The 21,640-nt window shown below is 49.5% G+C and overlaps 4 protein-coding genes across 6 annotated transcripts; 3 read left to right on the forward strand and 1 right to left on the reverse strand.

Moving 5' to 3' along the window:
- The first annotated feature begins 54 nt into the window (after positions 1-54).
- Positions 55-3,677, forward strand: ddx10 (DEAD (Asp-Glu-Ala-Asp) box polypeptide 10). The gene is made up of 2 exons (XM_052072931.1): positions 55-1,541; positions 2,402-3,677. The coding sequence occupies exons 1-2, from the start codon at positions 243-245 to the stop codon at positions 3,524-3,526; spliced, it is 2,424 nt and encodes an 807-aa protein (XP_051928891.1). The 5' UTR covers positions 55-242; the 3' UTR covers positions 3,527-3,677.
- Positions 3,678-4,309: 632 nt separating this feature from the next.
- On the forward strand, positions 4,310-6,990 carry LOC127605443 (transcription initiation factor TFIID subunit 4B-like). 2 transcript variants are annotated; one of them, XM_052072933.1, is made up of 5 exons: positions 4,310-4,466; positions 5,082-5,471; positions 5,684-5,805; positions 5,906-6,016; positions 6,845-6,990. In XM_052072933.1, exons 2-5 carry the CDS (start codon positions 5,090-5,092, stop codon positions 6,977-6,979), a joined length of 750 nt encoding a protein of 249 aa, XP_051928893.1. In that variant the 5' UTR covers positions 4,310-4,466; positions 5,082-5,089; the 3' UTR covers positions 6,980-6,990. The 2 variants fall into 2 exon arrangements, with proteins under 2 accessions (XP_051928893.1, XP_051928892.1); XM_052072932.1 differs by lacking the exon at positions 4,310-4,466 and adding an exon at positions 4,563-4,904.
- Positions 6,991-7,650: 660 nt separating this feature from the next.
- On the forward strand, positions 7,651-11,716 carry LOC127606180 (transcription initiation factor TFIID subunit 4-like). The gene is made up of 9 exons (XM_052074264.1): positions 7,651-7,803; positions 8,309-8,398; positions 8,539-8,698; positions 9,752-9,839; positions 9,930-10,221; positions 10,308-10,433; positions 10,518-10,574; positions 10,665-10,772; positions 10,891-11,716. The coding sequence occupies exons 1-9, from the start codon at positions 7,651-7,653 to the stop codon at positions 11,014-11,016; spliced, it is 1,200 nt and encodes a 399-aa protein (XP_051930224.1). The 3' UTR covers positions 11,017-11,716.
- A 109-nt stretch (positions 11,717-11,825) lies between these two features.
- Positions 11,826-21,050, reverse strand: polr1b (RNA polymerase I subunit B). Of its 2 annotated transcripts, XM_052072955.1 has the most exons (15): positions 20,731-21,048; positions 20,172-20,339; positions 19,894-20,040; positions 18,271-18,403; positions 17,785-17,921; positions 17,372-17,595; positions 17,121-17,292; positions 15,839-16,010; positions 15,169-15,584; positions 14,923-15,093; positions 14,688-14,844; positions 14,402-14,598; positions 13,942-14,192; positions 12,933-13,440; positions 11,826-12,217 (listed from the first exon to the last, which is right to left on the reverse strand). In XM_052072955.1, the coding sequence occupies exons 1-15, from the start codon at positions 20,905-20,907 to the stop codon at positions 11,843-11,845; spliced, it is 3,405 nt and encodes a 1,134-aa protein (XP_051928915.1). In that variant the 5' UTR covers positions 20,908-21,048; the 3' UTR covers positions 11,826-11,842. The 2 variants fall into 2 exon arrangements, with proteins under 2 accessions (XP_051928915.1, XP_051928914.1); XM_052072954.1 differs by having other exon boundaries at positions 14,923-15,584; positions 20,731-21,050.
- Positions 21,051-21,640: the final 590 nt, after the last annotated feature.

The raw sequence follows: 21,640 nt of genomic DNA on the forward strand, positions 1-21,640 counted from the left end.
CGAGCGATTTAGATTGCAAGCAAAACCGAGTAACCTGAGAGATTATTGGGTGGCGCTAATGCTTTCTCATAGTTTGCAAACACAAAAAGAAGAAGACTACGATGGCGACTGGTGATGACGCAATCACAACACGACGTTTGCCCCACGCTCACGTTGACACTCGACTCGGTGCACCGAGGCGTGTTTTTCCCTAATCTCTTCTGCTGATTTTTTTTTATTTTGACTCAATAACAAGAGATAACATGGCAGACACGTCGGATCCAATAAAAGACTTTGAAAAATGGAAAAAGAAATACAATTTGAAGAAAGCTCGTGTCAAGCGTGAGCGTAGCCAAAAGAAGAAGCCGGAGTGGCAGGTCGAGCGAGAGAACATCGCCCGGCTGGTGAGCAAGTACGGCGATATCGATAGCAAGGAAGTCATCAAGTTTTCCGACTTTCCAATTTCCAAGAAAACTCTCTTAGCCCTCCAGGAGTGTCAGTACAGGCAGCCCACGGAGATCCAGAAGCAGACGATCGGATTCGCGCTGCAGGGGAAGGACGTGCTGGGCGCTGCCAAGACCGGATCTGGAAAGACTTTAGCCTTCCTCATTCCTGTGCTGGAGTGTCTGTACCGCCAGCAATGGAGCTCCGTGGACGGCCTGGGCGCCCTCATCATCTCCCCCACCAGGGAGCTGGCCTACCAGACCTTCGAGGTACTCCGCAAAGTGGGCAAGAACCACGACTTCTCCGCTGGGCTCATCATCGGTGGCAAAGAGCTCAAGGGCGAGTCGGAGAAGATTCATCGCACCAACATCGTCATCTGCACACCGGGCCGGCTGCTGCAGCACATGGACGAGACGGCGGCCTTCCACGCGTCCGACCTGCGCATGTTGGTGCTGGACGAAGCCGACCGCATCCTGGACATGGGCTTTGCCGACACGCTCAACGCCATCGTGGAGAACCTCCCCGCCGGCCGCCAGACGCTACTCTTTTCCGCCACGCAGACCAAGTCGGTCAAAGACCTGGCGCGCCTCAGCCTCAAGGAGCCTGAGTACGTTTGGGTGCACGAGAAGGCCAAGTTCAGCACGCCGGCCACGCTGGAGCAGAGCTACGTGGTGTGCGAGCTCCACGACAAAGTCAACATGCTCTTCTCCTTCATCCGAAGTCACCTGAAGAAGAAGATCATGGTGTTCTTTGCCTGCTGCAAGGAGGTGCAGTACCTGTTCCGCATCTTCTGCCGCCTGCGGCCGGGCGTCCCCTTGCTGGCGCTGCACGGCAAGCAGCAGCAGATGAAGCGGGTGGAGGTCTACGACGACTTCCTGCGAAAGAAGAACGCCGTGCTCTTCGCAACGGACATCGCCGCCAGGGGACTGGACTTCCCGGCCGTCAACTGGGTGCTGCAGTACGACTGTCCCGAGGACGCAGACACTTACATCCACAGGGTGGGCCGCACCGCCAGGTACAAGGAGGGCGGCGAGGCTCTGCTCCTGCTCCTGCCTTCCGAAGAGACGGGCATGATCGCCCAGCTGCAGGAGAAGAAGGTGCCCGTCAACAAGATCCAGGTGGGTTCTCCTGGATCTGGTAATCTTGTATGATTTCATTTAGGCATCGCGCTTGAACGTGGCTTTTTATTTCTTCTGCTTCCCATTTAGGCAGCCAAGAATAACACTTGTTGACTTTGTTTTGACTCCTTATGCAGCTCGCAGTCGGGCAGCAATCTAGAAAGCGTCATTTTGTTTGATATCTTTTGTAGTCGGTTTGGGCAGAAAACTGTCAAACGTCTTGTTTACTTCTGTCTATCGATTCCATTTTCAGGCCTTTCGAGCGACAAACTAGAAGTCTTCCTGTTTACTTTTTTTTGTCTGTGTAGGCCACGCGCGAGACAAATTCTTTTTTTTTTTATTTCTTCAGCAGCCCGTTTAGGCAGAGAATTAACTATTTACACCCTGTTTGGATTTCGTCCGCAGCCTATCTAAGCAGCAAACTACAAAACAGAAAATTTACTTCCTGTTCTGATTTGTCATTCAGTCCATTTAGGCAGAAAACTAAAATGATTCCTTTTTACTTTCGGTTTTGGATTTGTTCCCAGCCCGATTAGGCAGCAAACTAGAACATGACTTTTTTTTTTACAATGTGTATGTATTTTTTTGGCCATCCCATCGAGGCAACGACTTGGAAATACCTCCTATTTATTTACTTTTGATTTTGATTCCTTCTGCTGGCCGTTGAGGCAGCAAACTACTGTTGACCCTTTTAATTTCTTTTGCAATCTATTTGCTTGTGTTTTTTTTTTGTTCAGCAGCCCGTTTAGGCAGCAAAGTGGAAAACCCCTTGTTTACTTCCCGTTTTTGTTTCCTTAAAATTCCCTGCTGATATTGTGATATTTTTTTTTTTAAAGATTTAACTGTCCGGTTGCTTGTAGGTGAATCCAGAGAAGCTTCAGAGTGTTCAGCAGAAGCTGGAAGCCTTCCTGGCTCAAGAGCAGGAGCAGAAGGAACGGGCCCAGCGCTGCTTTGTCTCCTACCTGCGCTCGGTGTACCTGATGAAGAACAAGGGCGTGTTTGACGTCTTCAAGCTCCCGCTGCACAAGTATGCGCTGTCCTTGGGCCTGGCGGTGGCGCCGCGCGTGCGCTTCCTCAACAAAGCCGAGGCGCAGAAGAAGCCCGAGGAAGACGAAGAACTGAGCAGCTTCAAAGCCCAACTGAGAGGAGATGTTCCTCGCCGGGAGGAATCTGAAGATGACGGTGACGATGACGATGACGATGAAGATGATGAGGATCGGGGCGAAGCACCCCCCGTGGATGTCGACGACGACGACGACCTGAGAGACTTGGACTTCCTCACGCTCAAACGAAAGGACGTCTTCAAGACGGACGAAGCGCACCAGGCCCCGGTGGACGACTCCAGCAAGACGAAACCCCAAAAGGTGACCAAGTTTAAAGAAGCCAAGAAGATCCTCAAAAGGAACTTCAAAGTCAACACCAAAGTGTCCTTCACGGAGGAAGGACAAGCCATGCAGGTGTGGCCTCCCGTGCAGCGCTCGGCCGCCGGCCGGGACGCGGCGCGGGAGCAAGACGAGGAGGATGACGTGTCGGGGATCGACGTGGAGAAGGCCAAGGAGCGGCTGAGGAGGGAGGACGAGGAGTTCGACAAGCGGGAGTACAGCCGCAAAATAAAGGCCAAACACAGAGAGAAGAGGCTGAAGGCCAAAGCGGCCAGGAGGGAGGCCAGCAAGCAGCGCGGAGACAAGTCGGAGGACCACGACGACGAAGACGGCGAGGATGAGGTGGTGGCGTATCTGGCTCACGGCGGCGACGAAGAGTTTGACCCCAGCACCCTGCCGGACCCTGACAGACACCGCGACGACGAGGATGAAGATGAGCCCGCTAAACGAAGCTACGCTAGCAGCGAGGAAGATGAGGCGCCGGGAAGGAAGAGGAAGAAGGCGAGGCGGCAGCGAGAGGAGGAAGACGCGGCGCTGGACACGGGCCTGTCGCTGGCCGAGGACGAGCAGCTGGTCCTGCAGCTGCTCTCGGGACGCGCGTGAAGCCGACGCGAAGGCGGCCATTTTGTTTCCTAATCGTTATCGTGATGTCACGTGAAGGATTGAACTCTTTTTATCCGACTTTGATGTCCTTGATTTACTGTACAGGAATCATATTATTAGAAAGGGATATAAAGTCATTCTGTTATAAAAATTTGGATTGTGTGTTTTTTGACCACAATATCAGATCCACTTCAAAAGGATCTGTCGTCATGATATCCTTACCTTCCGTTAAATTTGAGGCAAGCCCCTGCTTTGTCCATTTTCAAAACTTATCCGCTGACAAATCCTTATTCTCTGGCTGTTCGATTGCTTTCTGGTGTATATGCGTTTTTTTGTGTTTTTACTTTCTTTTGATGCTGTATTATTTTATGTTATATGTAAAGTGCTTCGTTCCAACAGTGGCCGTTGTGAAATGCGCTAGATAAAGTTGTATTGTATAATTCAAGATAAAAGCAACATGGCAGCCTTCCTGCAATAAGAACCAACCCCAAGAAGGTGGTGGTATTATATTTTTCCTCTGCAGAAGCCGGATGGAAATTATATTAACGGCGTTTATAAATAAAATGTATTATTATTATTAATGTGACGGGTTCTTCTTTTGGAAACGCTATTAAAATGAAAGGAAAGCTCATCATAAAACAGTTCCTATGTTTCGTGAATGCATCACGCTGCGAGTGTTTAGATAGAAGGTCCGCTTCAAGTCACCAAAGAGTGTGTAAATTACATAAATTGGATATATAAAATCTTTCGTTCACTGGTAACACCAAGACTGCGTTCACCTTGGAGTGCGAAATTTACATACTGTTAGAATTAATCGAGTATGGCAAGAACGAAAGGAACAGATATTCAACATTACAGATTTGCCTATTTGATTGAACGCATCACTGTGAACTAGAGTACGAGCTTTCAGGCGGGCCGGTGCGTTCATGTCACCTGAAGAGTACGTAATTTACGCCACGAGACGCCGACGATTCTAAAAAACACACCCGCCGCCCATCTTTGTAACATCTTATATTATTATTATTATATCCATCTTATATTTTCCATAACATGACTATCCTCCTTTATTTTGTCTAAGATGTGAACGTTGATTACTATTCGTCACGTGGCTTTGGCAACGCGTTTCATGCAAAGTCTCGTGACATGGCGAAATTGGAATTGTTAGCACACATTTATTTCACAGTTGGCCATTCATTGTTGAAAATATTAGACCTATTTATATCCTTTCCGAGGAGCTGAAACACATTTCACTTTAATAATCCAGGTAAATGGATATTGATTGAGTACACCTGCCAGCAGCAGCTCGGTGTTTAGCTGAAAAGGGGCCCGTTTGACGCTGCGGCGTGCTTAGAAAGTACGCATTCATAGCGATATAAAGGTAAGTTCCTTTTATGTGATTTGATGAAAAAAAAACTGCCTTGACCACACACTCGCGTAAAATATCAAGTGTTTTCCACTTAAAAGTAATCAAGGCTACGAATTTAGAGACACAATTGTTGAAAAAGTGCGTCTTACAAATTGAATAGTATTAAGTCACATTTATTCCCCCGTTTAGAAACGATCATGGCTACGAATAAGGACCCCATGGGGGCAGTACAAGACGGAGAGCCCACCATTCAAGTGAAGAACGTCCAAGTCGCGGCCAAGTGTGGCCATGTTCCTTCTCCAGGTGTTTCCAAGGGGCAAGTCTACCAAGCCACCTCCACCTCCTCGGTTCCAGCTCCTCAGATGTCGTCCCCCTCCGTCATGGTGGTAACCAAAGTTTCCAAGCCGAGCGGGGCGAGTGCCAATGGGCCCAAAGCGGTTCTGAGCCAGGCCAACACCACAATGAACCCGACCTCAGTCCAGGGTAGGACAGTGGTGATAACGGTTCCCAGGTCAACCGGACCACAGGTGCCCATGACGCCTCGGACACAGTTGCCCGCTAACATCCAGATTCCACCAGGTATTTAATTTTTGACCTCTTGACTGAAAAATTGTCTTTGTAGTAGCAACATGAAAATATTTCCCTCAAACGACAGTCTGTGAAAATGTTGAGTCTGGTAGAAATGGCGAGAAGGAATAAATCTAATTTTCATTAGTCAAGTAAACCAATTAAACTTGTATTGCCAAGCTCCGCTATATAAATGGCTATCATGCGTATTTTCAAACGAACAGGTATGATGCTGATCCGCAGCGACAGCGGTCAGCTGATGCTAATGTCCCAGCAGGCTTTGGCTCAGGCTCAACAGGCACTGAGAACCGGCAACGGGCAAGCCACCGGAATTCTGGCCCGGCAGGTATGACAAAGTCCCCCCCCCCCCCCCCCCGTGTGTGTGTGTGTGCCTGCACTGGCACGCGCTCACGGTTTTTGGCGTTTGTGCTGCTTTGCAACATCAGGTGTCCACGGCGGGTGCCACGAGTCAAAGCAATGAGAAGGTGACGGTGATTAGGATGACGGCTCCTCAGACTTTCCAGCCACCGGCGGTCCAGAAGACGGCCATGGTCAAGGTAGGAGCATGTAAATGATATTTAAAAAAATAAAATAAAAAATACAAACGTTGAAATATTTTTGGTTCTTATTGGATAAAGATAAGAACCAAAAATATTTGAACAGGTAAATATTAGAAACAACTAAACATAATGATAAATTTTTGGTGGGTCGAGGGCATTATTACCCAAAAATACAGATGCATATATATACAGTATATATAATTAAAAACGGGCGGCCCGGTAGTCCAGTGGTTAGCACGTGGGCTTCACAGTGCAGAGGTACCGGGCTCGATTCCAGCTCCGGCCTCCCTGTATGGAGTTTGCATGTTCTCCCCGGGCCTGGGTGGGTTTTCTCCGGGTGCTCCGGTTTCCTCCCACGTTCCAAAAACATGCGTGGCAGGCTGATTGGACGCTCTAAATTGTTCTCCCCGGGCCGGCGTGGGTTTTCTCCGGGTGCTCCGGTTTCCTCCCACATTCCAAAAACATGCGTGGCAGGCTGATTGAACACTCTAAATTGTCCCGAGGTGTGAGTGTGAGTGCGAATGGTTGTTCGTCTATGTGTGCCCTGCGATTGGCTGGCAACCGATTCAGGGTGTCCCCCTGCCTACTGCCCGGAGACGTCTGGGATGGGCTCCAGCACCCCCCGCGACCCTAGTGAGGATCAAGCGGCTCGGAAGATGAATGAATGAATGAATGAGTATATATAATTAAAAACAAATAACAATAAAATACATATATGACCAAAAAATCGGAAAACAATAATGGAAAACCAAATCAGTACAAAATGCTTGAAATGTTGTCCACGGTATCTGCGTGAAACTTTCATCTCCGTTTGTGTGCCTTCAGGTGATCGGCGTGACTCCCAAGCCGGCCGTGGTCCAGACCCGCAGCGAGGCGGCTGAACATGCGTTTCAGCCGGTAACCGTGGAAACCAAGAAAGATCCTCCACCCACATTTAGTCAGGCGAGTGTCGGCTCCTAGCGTAGTTTAGTATCATTCATTCATTCATTCATCTTCCGAGCCGCTTGATCCTCACAAGGGTCGCGGGGGGGTGCTGGAGCCTATCCCAGCTGTCTTCGGGCAGTAGGCGGGGGACACCCTGAATCGGTTGCCAGCCAATCACAGAGCACACATAGACGGACAACCAATTTAGGGACAATTTAGAGCGCTCATTCAGCCTGCCACGCATGTTTTTTGGAATGTGGGAGGAAACCGGAGCACCCGGAGAAAACCCACGCAGGCCCGGGGAGAACAATTTAGAGCGTTCAATCAGCCTGCCACACATGTTTTTTGGAATGTGGGAGGAAACCGGAGCACCCGGAGAAAACCCACGCAGGCCCGGGGAGAACATGCAAACTCCACACAGGGAGGCCGGAGCTGGAATCCAACCCGGTACCTCTGCACTGTGAAGCCCACGTGCTAACCACTGGACTACCGGGCCGCGGTACATAAACACTGTATCAATAATTTAACTATGCACCAATTCCTCGGTATTCAAGGTAGACAGTTTTTTTTAGGGGGGGGGGGTTCAAAGTAAACTTATCATCTGGCAATATACGGTAATCAAAATTCCAAGCTTTTCAAAATAAGAGCTGTGGTTTGTTGATTTTTTTTTTTTTTTTTTTTTTTTTCTTCGACGGGAGGTATTGAGGATGTTTCCTTTTTGTCCTTCTGGCCACCAGGAGACGCTGGAGAGTGTGAAGAAGTGCAAGAACTTCCTGGTGACGCTCATGAAGCTGGCCTGCAGCGACTCCAAGTCTGCCAACATGGCCAACAACGTGCGAGGCCTGGTCAGGGGTCTGCTGGTGAGATTCATGATTATTGCCTTCGCTGGTTTTTGGTCTGACCGAAAGAACGAGATCCCGGATACAAGCGGCCGAAATGAGTTTTCTCCGCAGGGTGTCCGGGCTCTCCCTTAGAGATAAGGTGAGAAGCTCGGTCATCCGGGAGGGGCTCCGAGTCGAGCCGCTTCTCCTCCACATCGAGAGGAGCCAGATGAGGTGGCTTGGGCATCTGATTCGGATGCCTCCTGAACGCCTCCCCGGTGAGGTGTTCCGGTCATGTCCCACCGGGAGGAGACCCAGAGGAAGACCCAGGACACGCTGGAGAGACTATGTCACCCAGCTGGCCTGGGAACGTCTCGGGATCCCCCGGGGAGAGCTGGACGAAGTAGCTAGGGAGAGGGAAGTCTGGGCTTCCCTGCTAAAGCTGTTGCCCCCGCGACCCAGCCATAAGCGGTAGATGATGGATGGATGGATGGATGGTTTTGTTCTGTCGGGACGCATAACGTCCACGTTGTTGTTGTTGCAGGAAGGCAGGATGGAGGCGGAGGAGTTCACCGAGGCGCTCTATCGGGAACTCAAGTCCACGCCGCAACCCTGCTTGGTTCCCTTCCTCAAAGTGAGTGAGGGACCGTCACACTAGATTTTAGGAATTCAATGGAATTTAATATTGCTCAGTAGATTATTTTTTTAACTCATTCACCGCCATGGACATTTCTAACAGTGCAACATAACTTCTACTTTTGTATCTACTGGCAGAAAAGTCTCCCCGCAGTGCGTCGCCTTACCGCAGACCCTCAAGTATTCATCCAGCAGGCCTGCTCCTCGTCGTCCTCATCCTCGTCTTCGTCGTCCTCCTCCTGCTCTTCCTCCTCCTGCCCCCCTACCGCGAAAAAGCCCAACGTGAACCCGGCTCCAAGTCCGAGAGCCCTCCATCCGGTGGTCTGTGCCCGTTTGAGCGCAAACGTTCAAAGTCGTGTCAATGTCAAGTCCTTGCTAATGATCTGTTTTTACAGTCAAGCGGCGCAAGCGTGTCGGCCCGCTCCACCACTTTCACCAACAAGGACTTCAGAGGCACTTTGATCCCCAAAGGGACCCCGGTCCAGATTGGAAGAAATTTCACTGGTTGTCCCTTTTACTCTGCCATGTTTTTATTTTTATTTTTTCTTCTTCTTCTTCTGGTCTGTGTAAATGGCTCTGTAGTAGTTGGCTTAATTTATTGCAAAAGTCGTATTCCTGACCCCCTCCCATGATGGACCATTTCCAAGAATATCAAAAAGCACGTCATTTTTTTTTTAACCATGCCCCCATCCAGTAGCCATTCGTTTTCATCCAACTCACACCTGGCTGCCATTTTGGTCCCTGACGCCCCCTGCTGGTGACGTAAATTGCCATCCAACTGCCCTCGGCCTCGCATTGTAAAAGTCACAGCTCACCGGTTTTCTGGGTTTGGGGTCACGTCGGTACTTTTCAATAGCGAACAACTTGGAGAAAACTGTCGTAGCATTTAAAGTGGCAATGTGAAAGGGGGGGGGGGGCTCCTGACACGGAATGGTCTACAAAATCTGTGTATTTTATTCATTCATTCATCTTCCTAACCGCTTGATCCTCACTAGGGTCGCGGGGGTGCTGGAGCCTATCCCAGCTGTCTTCGGGCAGTAGGCGGGGGGGGACACCCTGAATCGGTTGCCAGCCAATCGCAGGGCACACATAGACGAACAACCATCCACGCTCACACTCACACCTAGGGACAATTTAGAGCGTTCAATCAGCCTGCCACGCATGTTTTTGGAATGTGGGAGGAAACCGGAGCACCCGGAGAAAACCCACGCAGGCCCGGGGAGAACATGCAAACTCCACACAGGGAGGCCGGGGCTGGAATCGAACCCGGTACCTCTGCACTGTGAAGCCCACGTGCTAACCACTGGACTACCGGGCCGCCTGTGTATTTTATTTTATTTTTTTTTACTAGGGGGGCTCTCCATGACGCAACCTTTTGCTCGAGATCAGCCGTGCTCCTCCGCAAGACTTGCTTTCAGGGACACTTCGGCCTCATACAAGTAAGGAAGGAAGGACTCAATTAATCATTTCATTAAGAGCACCTTGCCCACCAGTGGTCTAACCTGTCCCCCCCCCCCCCCCCCGCACAGAGAAGATGATGACATTAACGACGTGGCGTCCATGGCCGGCGTCAACCTGCGCGAGGAGAACGCTCGGATCCTGACCAGCGCGGTGGGCTCCGTGGTGCAGTCGTGCCAGGATCAACTCTTCCTGTCTCCCGGTCCCGTGCTGGGCCGCATCCTGTGCACGGGACGCCCGCTGGGGGTGACCCAAGTGGGCCCGGAGGCGGTGGCTCTGGTTTCTCACGCCGCTCAGGAATATCTCCGCGGCCTTCTTGAGAAGCTCAGCGTGATGGCGGAACATCGCAAGGCGGCGCTGAAGGTAACTTCCGGCTCGGGTATTCCTCTGGTTTATGTTGCGTTTGGGGCTCCCGTGAGCCGTTTTTTTTTTCGCTCGGCATTCCGCAGGAGGACCCGTGGCACGCCAAAGTGAATGACGTGCGCTCGCAGCTGCATTTTCTAGAGGAGGTGGACACTTTGAGGAAGAAGAGGAAAGACGAAGAGGAGAGGGACAGGATGATGCGATTGGCCAGGGTCAGTCTTCACGTCTGACTCCAAATCCGTCCCGCTTCCACAATCCACAATTCTCTCACTCCACGTTTTGTCTCTCGCCGGTAGAGTCGCTCACACACCGAAGATCCGCTGCTGCAGCAGCTGAAGCAGCGAGCCAAAGAGGTAGGTGACTTTTCTTCCTGTGGAAATTTCATTAGCAGGTTTTTTTTGGCGTTTTTTGATGATTTGCTCCTTGTCGTTTCCTTTGTTGAGTTGCAACAAATGGAAGAGGCTCAGCTGCAGAAGCGAGAAGCCAACCTCACCGCTCTGGCGGCCATCGGCCCCAGGAAGAAGAGACCGCTCGGCAACGTGGAAGGCCCCGTACGTGCCCCCCGTGATGAGCGAGTATCTGTGACGGAGAGCATGTGATTGTATGAGTGGAGATTGCGAACTCGGAATGCGCCAAAGGGATTTTTTTTTTTTTGTGTGTGCGCATCAGGCGTCGCTGGCGCCCAGGCAGGCCGTCCATCGCGTGAGTCGGGTGATGCTTCGTGACCTGCTGGTGTGTATGGAGCAAGACCACTTCCTGCGACGCTCTCTCACCTTCTACAAAGCCATGCTTTGACCGCTCCGGCCTGCTTCCAATCTTTACGATTTGAACCGTTTGAAGTTATGAATGCGGTTGGCGCCCCGAGATACGAGTGGGATTCGTCTCCCAAAACGCTCGTATCACAAATCATCATTCCCCATTGAAATGAATGCAATTGCCGTCGATTCGTTTCGGCTCCCCCACCGACCCCCTTTTTTTTTTGTGTGTGTGTGACGAAAAAAAGTCATGATAAAATGTGATTCAGAAAATAATCGACTATCTGCCACCCGTTTTTCACAGAGGATAAAGAATATATCCCCGTGAGTTGTTAAAATGTATCCATGCCAATGTATAATACTGTGAGTGTCGATGCTAACTGTTAGCATCTCATAAGTTAACATTAAAAAGAAATGAAATGTGCGTCTTCTGTCAAAGATGTTTGTGTGTAAATGTCAAAATACACTTGCAGATATTCAACGATTTTGTAAAAGTTGTTTCAGTTTTAAAAAATTCTATACATAAAGAGATATAGCATTCAGACCATTGTCTTTTTTTTTTCCAATCCAATTCAATTCTTATCTTCTATATTGTTGAACAAGTGGGCGATATGTCATCAAGAGTTTTTCATCAGGGGAGGGGGGAAAGTGAAGCCCCCCCCCCCCACACACAAATAGGTGAATGTCCAGTTCCTGAAGAGTATGTAGAGGTCTCCATTATTTTGAGCACATCAAAGTAAAACTGAGCAAAAGTCTTATTTCAGAAGTGTATTTGCAATCTTCGGTCCCTAGGAAATAGCCTTCCAAAAAAAAAAAAAAAAAGTTCTACACAAAGCAGACCCCGCCCCCCCACCCCCCGGCGTCGTTCACTTGACGTCCAGCTTGACTTTGATGTTCATGGCGGCCAGCTCGGCCACAAAGTAGCGAAAGACGTACGGCACGGACACCGACTCCACCGAGTCGCTCTTGCCGCAGAGCGAGCAGACGGTGCGGCGGTGGCGCGTGGACGACCACGAGGGCGGCGGCCTCTCCAGCAGCGGCGACAGCAAACTGCCGCAGTCCACGCACACCTGCGCCACCGAGCGGTCGGAGCAGTTGAAGAGGCGGTCGTGCAGCAGGAAGGACGAGCCGTGCGCCAGCAGCGCGTCGCGCTCCATCTCGCCGAAGCGGATGCCGCCTTGGATGTTCCTGCCGCCCACCGGCTGGTTGGTCACCTTGTCGCGGGCCCCCGTCGTACGCACCTGCCAGTAAAAAAACTGCGGTAAGTTTGCGGGGATGAGCTGGCCTTTCAAAAAATGTGAAACCGTATAGTTGGAGAGTAAGGCTGAGAGGCATGTATTCTTTATCCTCCGAGACGAACAAATAATGCGGCTTCCTGATTTTTGACCCATAATAATAATAATAAATAAAATGTGAAACCGTATCATTGGAGACTAAGGCTGAGAGGCATGTATTCTTTATCCTCCGAGACGAACAAATAATGCGGCTTCCTGATTTTTGACCCATAATAATAACAAAATGTGAAACCGTGTCATTGGAGACAAAGGCTGAGAGGCATGTATTCTTTATCCTCCGAGACGAACAAATAATGCGCCTTCCTGATTTTTGACAAATAATAACAAATAAATAAAATGTGAAACCGTATCATTGGAGACTAAGGCTGAGAGGCATGTATTCTTTATCCTCCGAGAGGAACAAATAATGTGGCTTCCTGATTTTCGACCCATAATAATAAAAACAAAAATAAAATGTGAAACCGTATCATTGGAGACTAAGGCTGAGAGGCATGTATTCTTTATCCTCCGAGAGGAACAAATAATGCGGCTTCCTGATTTTTGACCCATAATAATAACAACAAATAAATAAAATGTGAAACCGTATCATTGGAGACTAAGGCTGCGAGGCATGTATTCTTTATCCTCCGAGACGAACAAATAATGCGGCTTCCTGACTTACCTGGAACTTGTCAGACACCATGTGCCTGAGCCTCTGGTAGTAAACCACACCGATGAAGATGTCTGCCTCCAGCTCGAGGCCGCTGGTGCCGCTGTAGAGGCGCTCGGTCCCGTAATAGTTGTAGCCGGCGGCCCGGAGCGTCTCGCCAAAGTAGTCGAGCGCCGAGTTGTCCTCGGAGAAGACGAAGGGCGTGGCGTCATGGCTGAGCCCGTGCAGGGCGGCCGATTTGCCCGCCATGCTCTCGATCAGCATGCCGATGGTCATGCGCGACGGGAAGCCGTGCGGGTTGAACAGGATGTCGGGGCTGAGGCCGCTCTCGCTGAAGGGCATGTCCTCGGCGGGCCACAGGCGGCTCAGGATGCCCTTCTGGCCGTGGCGGCTGGCGAACTTGTCGCCGATGGTGGGGTTGCGAGGCACCCGCATGGTGATGCACACCCGCTTGAAGGAGCCCGTGCCGGTGTCGTTCCCGCAGACCTTGATGTTGTCCACCACGCAGGCTTCGGGGCTCCTTGCGGGGAGAGACGGTTAGGCCCGCTCACAACAACGCCCGGACCGATTGCAGGCGAGTCAAGTTGATAAATGAAGCAGTCGTGACTCTTTCTCTCGGCACGCGAGCGTATATTTAACGAAATGACGACAATGCAAGAAAGCCCTCATCAAGACCTTGAATTAGAGATATGACTTGACATGGTTTGGAGAGAAAGGATTTTTTTTTTTGGCGGTTGTTACGGGCTTCAGTTTGGAGGTGATCGAATAAAAAAGGTGTTTGCTAACGGTAAAAAAAAAAATGTACATATGCTGATTATATGTATATGATTATCTGCTGATGTTGAGTTTAAAAAAAAAAAAAAAAAAAGCAGATTGGTGACGTATCCAAATAACGCTTCTTTTTTTGACCCGGTTTTTATGTTGACCTTTTGACCTTTCGGAAGAACTTGCAATCGCGGTGAACCAAAATCATTCGTGCGAGAGCGAGAGCGAGAGAGAGACAGAGCAGGCCTGAACTCACTTGTAGAAGGAGACGAAGGCCTGACCGGTGTTCAGGTTGATGTAGCTGTAGAAGGGGTCACCGTAGCGTAGCATGGCCCCCACCGGGGGAAGCCCGTCGGCATCCAGTTGCCGGTTGACCTTGGGGTCGCCCGGCTTGGTCCCGAACACCACGCCGTCCTGGCCCCGCGCCTGCTTGGCCAGGTCCACCATTTCCGTCTTGTAGATGCAGCCGTGAGCGAAGCCGCGTTCCCATGACGACTTGTTCACGATCTGGCCAGCAGGGGGAGCAGCAAAAAAAATGAACGTTTTTTTTAGTTGCAGGGAATTTGTCAATGACTCCGTGCTAACTACATTATTAATGCGCTAACTACATTATTAATGCCTTAATGCGATTCTTTTTTTGGGGGGGTTGGGGGGGCAAGGGGGCGCTAACGCAGCAGACGTGTAGCGGAAGTCGCAACGTGGCGGGCGCTGCTGACCATGGCGTCCTCCATGTCGTAGCCGCTGTAGGAGATGACGGCCACCACGGCGTTGGTGCCGCTGGGGTAGTTGTCCAGCTGGTAGCGGTCGTACATGGACGGGCGCACCAGCGGACTCTGCGGCGTTTGCAGCCGGTACAGCTTGTTGTCCGAACGCTCCCGGAAGGCGTGAAGGGGGAAGCCCATCGTCTGCTTACCTGGCGTCGGCGACGGCGGCGGCGCAGTAGCACAGTCACAACCGGGAAACGCTTCGTGCGTGAAGCCCCTCCCATCCCCGGGCACTCACCCATCTGGCACTGGTACATGTTCCTGGGACTCTGGTTGTGGTCCGAGTAGGGGATGAAACTGGCCACCACGCTGAGCATGCTATGCGGGAAGAGTTCCTGGTGGCTGCTGACGCCCGCCTGCACCTCCGCCTCCGTCACGGCCACGTTGATGTAAAGCTGCCGGAGAAGCGGCAAAGGTATTCAAAAAAAATAAATAAAAGTAGTGCTCTGGCGCGCGCGCTTGGGGCCGCTCACCTGCTCAAAAGTTCCGATGAGCTCCCGCTTGCCGAGCGCCAGGTTGCGCACGGGGCGCACCATGCGGCACGGCGTGGTGAACAGGAACAGGCCCGGGTATAAGCTGGCTTTGCCCGTCTTGGGCACCAGAATAATCTCGGTCCAGGGAGGAACCTTCTTCTCCCGCAGAACCTGGAGGGAGAACGGCGCTCCAAGTTTCCGCCAAGAAGGAAAATTGCCAAAAAAAAGCCGTGCAATTTGCCGTACCTTGAACCTGCGCAGCGAGTCCACCAAGCCGGGGGCCACGCGGGCCTCCACCCAGCCCACCAAGGCGCCGTCCAGCAGGACCGGGTAGCAGTCGGCGTAAAGGCCGGCGGGGGCGGCGTCGGCCGGGGCGGCGCCCAGCGAGCAGAGGAGGGCGGGCAGCCCCACGGTGGGCGCCGAGGCCGTCACCACCTGGCAGCTGGCCGTCATGTGGTTCATGAGGCCGCAGGGTTCGCCGTCGGGGGTGTGCACGGGGCACAGGAAGCCCCAAGACTCGGGCAGCAGCTTGCGCACCGACGTGGTGCGCATCTTGGTGAAGGCGGCGCCGCGGTGCACGCAGCGGAAGTGCGACAGGTAGCGGATGAAGTTGAGCTTGTCGGCCACCACGCACAGGCCCGTGTTCTGCAGCATGCCCAGACCTGACGCGTGGACAGAGAGGGCCCCCCCCACCGCCCGGTCACAACGCCACACCTCCCCCACTTGACATCGCATGGCCTACAAAGCCGGACTTGGAACTCAAACCCTCATTTCAACCCTAAAAATTTGCAATCGGAGCGAAATACTCCTTGGAAGCTTCATTTGACCTTGAATTTGACCTTTGTTTGAGAGCTTGACCCTGCCCCGCCCAAGTCGGCTTTGCAGGCCGCCGCGGAAGGCGGAAGGCGGCGCTGACCCGTCCTGGAGCTGAGGTTGCCGGTGGCCAGCAGGTACTCGAAGGGTTTGGTGACTTCGCTTCCCATGTTGAACATCTTGATGATGTTTTCCGCCGTCCAGCCGCCCTTCAGGCGATTCGATCGCTTGGCCATGGCCGACTTGATTGACAGCAGCCACGCCCACATCTTCTCCTGCCGCACCGCACACGTCATTTTTACGCCGCGACCGTTTGGGCTCGGGGGCCACTTCAGTTTTTTTTTTTTTAAACGAGGAGACCATTTTTCTATTAAAATAAAAAAATTAAAAAATGTGTGTATCTTTACATATGAATGCACAAAATACGTATATGTAAAAATATTTTTAAAGAAATACACCGTGATTAATTTTTGAAGTTACAATTGATTTAATCATCATTTATCCTTTTTTTAAATGTTAAAATAATCCATTTTTATAGAACATTTTTCAAATTTTTAGAAACTTTTAGAATAAATTACCCGAGCGCTTTTTTCAAAAAGTAAAAAATATATGCGCATGTAAAATGCCGTCACAAATATCAATACGTATTTTTTCTTTATTCATAATTTAATTAAATTAAATAAATTAATAATTTAAATAAATTAATTTATTGAAGCTTTTTGTGTGCAATTATGTAAATTTAAAAAAAAAATGTGTTTGCGTGTGTATCTTTACATATGAATGCACAAAATACGTATATGTAAAAATATTTTTAAAGAAATACGCCGTGATTAATTTTTGAAGTTACAATTGATTTAATCATCATTTATCCTTTTTTTAAAATATTAAAATAATCCATTTTTGTAGAACATTTTTCAAATTTTTAGAAACTTTTAGAATAAATTACCCGAGCGCTTTTTTCAAAAAAGTAAAAAATATACGCGCATGTAAAATGCCGTCATAAATACCAATACGTTTTTTTTCGTTATTCATAATTAAATTAAATTAAATTAATTAATAATTTAAATAAATTATTGAAGCTTTTTGTGTGCAATTATGTCAAATAGTTTGTGAATAATGAGTTCAATTTTTTTTTTAAATATAAATAATGTATTAATCCAGTCATAACGAATGAAATAATTACCGTACTGAAAAAGGGCAAATACAAAACAAAGGTACCGAAATACCACATTCATTGTCATTCGTGATGATTTTTTTTAAAATAAATGCGGGTGAAATAATTTACGAGTGATGAAATATTCTTTGTATTATAAAATAATAATATAAATATAATATATATTATATGTAAATAAATAAATAATTATTGACGGGCGAACGGCGCTGACCTTGAGGAACATGAGGTAGAGCTGCCCCGGCGTGAGGACCTCCTGGCAGGCGATGCTGTCCGGGTTCTCCTCCAGGCTCTCCCGCTTGGCGAAACTGAACAGCTTGCGGCACATCAGGCACAGCAGCCGGAACTTCTCCATGCCCGTCTGCAGGTGGATGCAGATGCACTCGCTGCGGGGGAGACCAAAGGCGTTAGGAAGGGGAGGGAGAGGGGCGGCAAGGGGTGGGGGGGCGGTTTCGTAGGGCGTACTCCAGCAGGAAGTCGGCGCATTGCTGTTCGCTGTACCACTCGGGCAGGTTGAGTTTGACGCGGAAGCGCCGTCCCAGGTAGTCCAGGACTTTGGAGCGTGACGTGCAGCCCTGTCCCAACACCAAGCGCAGCATCTCGCAGGCGCAGCTGCGGTACAGCGCGTTCTCCTCCACACCTTTGATCAGCTCCGAGAAAATCTCCGCATCGCTCAGGTCCACCAGAGCCTGCGACGGAGACGTTAGCGGCGACAAGTTACAAAGGGACCTGGAAACCTGAATGTGAAGCCTTCACGCACGCAGACGCCCCAATCCGAAACTCCAAAACCCAAATTCCTATCGTAAAACCTCCATCTTAAACTCAACCCCTGCCGCGCAGACGAAAGCGCGTCGAAACGTTTTTGGGGGGTAGCGTACCTTCAGTACGAAGCCGAGCGGCAGAAAGTAAAGTTCCTTCTGGTATATGAAGTTGAGCATGACGGTTCCGTTTTCCAGGTAGTGAAGGTTCATGTTGACCGCCGTGTGCTCCCCCTTCATGCAGCGCATGGACAAACCTGACAGGAGACGGCGTGAAAACGTGCAGGGACAACCCACCAACAAAAGGCCCCTTTAACGCTGCCAGCAAAAGTGGCAATGCTGTGTGTGCCAATGGTACCAATGCAGAGACGGGGACGGTCCATCCAGAAAATGGTAAAATCAGAGCCTTAATCGAGACAGGACAGCGTGAAAGGGTAAAAAACAAAAACAAAAAAAAAACTGGACGCAGGTTTCACTGCATTACACACACAGTGCAGATAATGTGTTCAGATAATGATGTCACACATCCCACCAAATGCTGGTGATTGAATGAAGGTGACTTTGACGGGCGGTGTGAAAGGGGCTGAAGAGAGTAAGGGTGTTTACCGTACTGCGTGTAGCCCTGGCCTCTGCTCTTCCACTTGGGTCGTGACATGGCGATGGGGTAGTTCCTCCGGGGCATGATCAGCAAGCGGATCACCTTCTCGATGCCGTTCACGATGAAGTAGCCGCCCATTTCCTTAACACCGCGCAGACGTCATGGAATTATTCAAAACCCTACTTCTAAACCCCAACCCGAGACGTCAACAACGCATTTGAAACGCCCAACTTTGTTCAAAACCCTAAGATTAGCTTGAACCGCTAACCGTTGAGTAAAACCCCAACCTTTGCTACCCCAACTAACCGTGGTTTGAAACCCTAAATTTGAAACCCTAATCATTGCTTTGGACCATAACTTGCAACCCAACACATATTTGAATCACTAACCCAGACTTGAAACGTAACATAATTTCAAACCCTAACTCTTATTTGAAACTCTCAGTCGTACCCTAGCCCAGGCTTGAAGCCCTACTTTGAACGACTATCCTTTGTTTTAAACCCTAACCGTGACTTGAAACCCTAATTCAAAACCCCAACCCTGGTTTGAAACCCTAAATTTGAAGCCCTAATCATTGCTTTGGACCATAACTTGAAACCCAACACATATTTAAATCACTAACCCAGACTTGAAACGTAACATGATTTCAAACCCTAACTCTTATTTGAAACTCTCAGTCGTACCCTAGCCCAGGCTTGAAGCCCTACTTTGAACGACTATCCATTGTTTTAAACCCTAACCATGACTTGAAACCCTAATTCAAAACCCCAACCCTGGTTTGAAACCCTAAATTTGAAGCCCTAATCATTGCTTTGGACCATAACTTGCAACCCAACACATATTTAAATCACTAACCCAGACTTGAAACGTAACATGATTTCAAACCCTAACTCTTATTTGAAACTCTCAGTCGTACCCTAGCCCAGGCTTGAAGCCCTACTTTGAACGACTATCCATTGTTTGAAACCCTAACCGTGACTTGAAACCCTAATTCAAAACCCCAACCCTTGTTTGAAACCCTATTTTGAAACTCTAGCATTTTTTTGAAACGCTAAACGACACCATCCATCCATCCATCCATCCATCATCTACCGCTTATCCGGGGCCGGGTCGCGGGGGCAACAGCTTTAGCAGGGAAGCCCAGACTTCCCTCTCCCTAGCTACTTCTTCCAGCTCTCCCCGGGGATCCTGAGTCGTTCCCAGACAAGCTGGGTGACATAGTCTCTCCAGCGTGTCCAGGGTCTTCCTCGGGGTCTCCTCCCGGTGGGGCATGACCGGAACACCTCACCGGGGAGGCGCTCAGGAGGCATCCGAATCAGATGCCCAAGCCACCTCATCTGGCTCCTCTCAATATGGAGGAGAAGCGGTTTGACTATGAGCTCCTCCCGGATGACCGAGCTTCTCACCTTATCTCTAAGGGAGAGCCCGGACACCCTGCGGAGAAAACTCATTTCGGCCGCTTGTAACCGACAAGCTAAACGACACCTCAAACCTTAATTTGAAACCCTCGCCCCTACTTTTAAGATTACCTTGAATTTGAAACCCTAACCAAGGTGTTCAACCCTGCTTTGAAAGCATAAACCCAGTTTGAAACCCCAAGTGGAAAGCTCAACGGGCGCTGGAAAACCCACCTCAGCCTCTTCGTGGTGTTCCACCAGTTGCCGCGGCGTCATCCCGTGCAGGTTACACAGCTTGGACTTGACCATGATGGGAATTTGCCCGAGCCCCTGCTTGATGATCCCTTTTGGAACACCGTCCACCGACCAGCTCACGTCCGCCTGGAGGCATGTGGAGTCGCAGGCAAAACAATTAGGATTAACCCGCCGGTACGATATTCACATTTTTTTTTTAATAGGTCGACTTTTTTGCCACGGCAATGTCGCTGTGCGGCGGCGCCCACGTCACTCACCACTATCTTGCCCTTGTATGAGCATCGCCTGCCGCGACACTCTGCCGGGAAGACCCTCATCTCCCGGCACACGCTGGCCTTGGACACGGCTGGCGGGTGCACGACGGCCTCCACGAACGCCAGGCCGATGCGCTCGCCGTTCAGCATGAACTCCAGCGGCGGGATGGCCTGATGACACGCCCACAGTCGCTTCGTTAGGTACGACGCAGCTTCACTCCCATTGACGCCGGCACACGTCATTCGATTTCAGTGGAGGAAATGTACATTCAAACTCGAATCCTGGCATGAAACGGTCTTAAAAGCTTTCCTTGAATCACGGACCCAGTCTTGACACCCGACTTTTTGAGAACCCCGAGGCAGGTTTGAAATCATAATTAAGCCCGAACACACACACACACCCTGCCCGTTTTATGAAAACTTTTTTTTTCTTGTGAAATTGACCTGTACAATTTACTTTAATTTTACATTTACGGGTTAAGTATAAGTTGGGTAAATAAGGACTTCATTAAAAAAATATTGTGTTTAGAAGAGTAAAGTTAGTTAGTTGAGTGTGTGAGACCTGCACAACGCGGCTGAGCCCTTCGCCGATGGCATGGTCGAAGGAGTCAATGTGCGTTTTGACCAAGTCCTGCACAGCAGCACATTGGCTCTGTTTGAGCACACCGAAGCTTCCATCCGTGAGGTTCTTCAAACTCGGACCTCCGGCCACATTGTCCCATGCGTCCGAGTCGTCCATGCTTGTTTACCACACGCGCGAGCTCGTCCCGGAAGTGTCGACTACGGAAGCCCCAAACTGCAAATTGTTATTTTCTAATCGCGTTTGTGTCAGTATTACTTGCACTAAAAAAAAACAAGATAAGAGTAATTATAATAATATAAAGTGGTTTAGACACCCTATTAATGTGACTTTCATGTGCCGGTTTGCTAATCAAATTGGTATTACTAGTCCCAAAGTGACTGCCGTACATGAGTCTCTTCCGTTTACGGAAGCCGAAACTGTCCTTCGCGTTTGGACTTGTGCTCCACACACCCGTGTGTTTTAATTTTGTTTTCAATGTAATAATGTGGCAATAAACTAACCAAAATTGTGGTAGTTACTTTTTCCGAATAACAATAATGCCTTACAGTTATCATACATCGTGATCTACCACCTTGTTTGTCTGGAAGCCGTGCGCTTTTTGATGGGCACACAAACAAGTTTTACTAAGTAACATACACCCTATAAAGTAAATGAAACAAACCTGGCAAAAAAAAAAACAACATAACTTTGGGATAAAAGTCTGACACCACTTGCTCCAGAGTGATCCTTTATTCGTCGCCATGTTTTGAACACAAGATGGCGGTAATGTACAAAATAAAAACGAAGGAGACGAGTTACTCATTTTTATTTTTATACAGTATTATAATTTTAAATAGTACACTTTTTTTGCTTTCATTAAAAACTTAAAACTGAGGAGAAACACTTTGTC

The sequence above is a fragment of the Hippocampus zosterae genome, chromosome 8 (assembly GCF_025434085.1).
Source record: "Hippocampus zosterae strain Florida chromosome 8, ASM2543408v3, whole genome shotgun sequence".
Taxonomy (NCBI): Eukaryota; Metazoa; Chordata; class Actinopteri; order Syngnathiformes; family Syngnathidae; genus Hippocampus; species Hippocampus zosterae.

Bases quoted from the DNA above. Each gene is read 5' to 3' on its own strand.
- LOC127606180 (XM_052074264.1), top strand. From the start codon at position 7,651: ATGTTTCCTTTTTGTCCTTCTGGCCACCAGGAGACGCTGGAGAGTGTG. The intron at 8,699-9,751 runs GTCCGAGAGCCC...TTTTTTTACTAG, and splicing joins CAACGTGAACCCGGCTCCAA to GGGGGCTCTCCATGACGCAA. The intron at 10,434-10,517 runs GTCAGTCTTCAC...TCTCGCCGGTAG, and splicing joins GGATGATGCGATTGGCCAGG to AGTCGCTCACACACCGAAGA.
- polr1b (XM_052072954.1), bottom strand. From the start codon at position 20,907: ATGGACGACTCGGACGCATGGGACAATGTGGCCGGAGGTCCGAGTTTG. The intron at 20,340-20,730 runs GTCTCACACACT...GCGTGTCATCAG, and splicing joins GGCTCAGCCGCGTTGTGCAG to GCCATCCCGCCGCTGGAGTT. The intron at 15,585-15,838 runs GTCAGCGCCGCC...TCCACGCGTCAG, and splicing joins CAACCTCAGCTCCAGGACGG to GTCTGGGCATGCTGCAGAAC.
- LOC127605443 (XM_052072933.1), top strand. From the start codon at position 5,090: ATGGCTACGAATAAGGACCCCATGGGGGCAGTACAAGACGGAGAGCCC. The intron at 5,472-5,683 runs GTATTTAATTTT...TCAAACGAACAG, and splicing joins TAACATCCAGATTCCACCAG to GTATGATGCTGATCCGCAGC. The intron at 6,017-6,844 runs GTAGGAGCATGT...GTGTGCCTTCAG, and splicing joins AGAAGACGGCCATGGTCAAG to GTGATCGGCGTGACTCCCAA.
- ddx10 (XM_052072931.1), top strand. From the start codon at position 243: ATGGCAGACACGTCGGATCCAATAAAAGACTTTGAAAAATGGAAAAAG. The intron at 1,542-2,401 runs GTGGGTTCTCCT...GGTTGCTTGTAG, and splicing joins TGCCCGTCAACAAGATCCAG to GTGAATCCAGAGAAGCTTCA.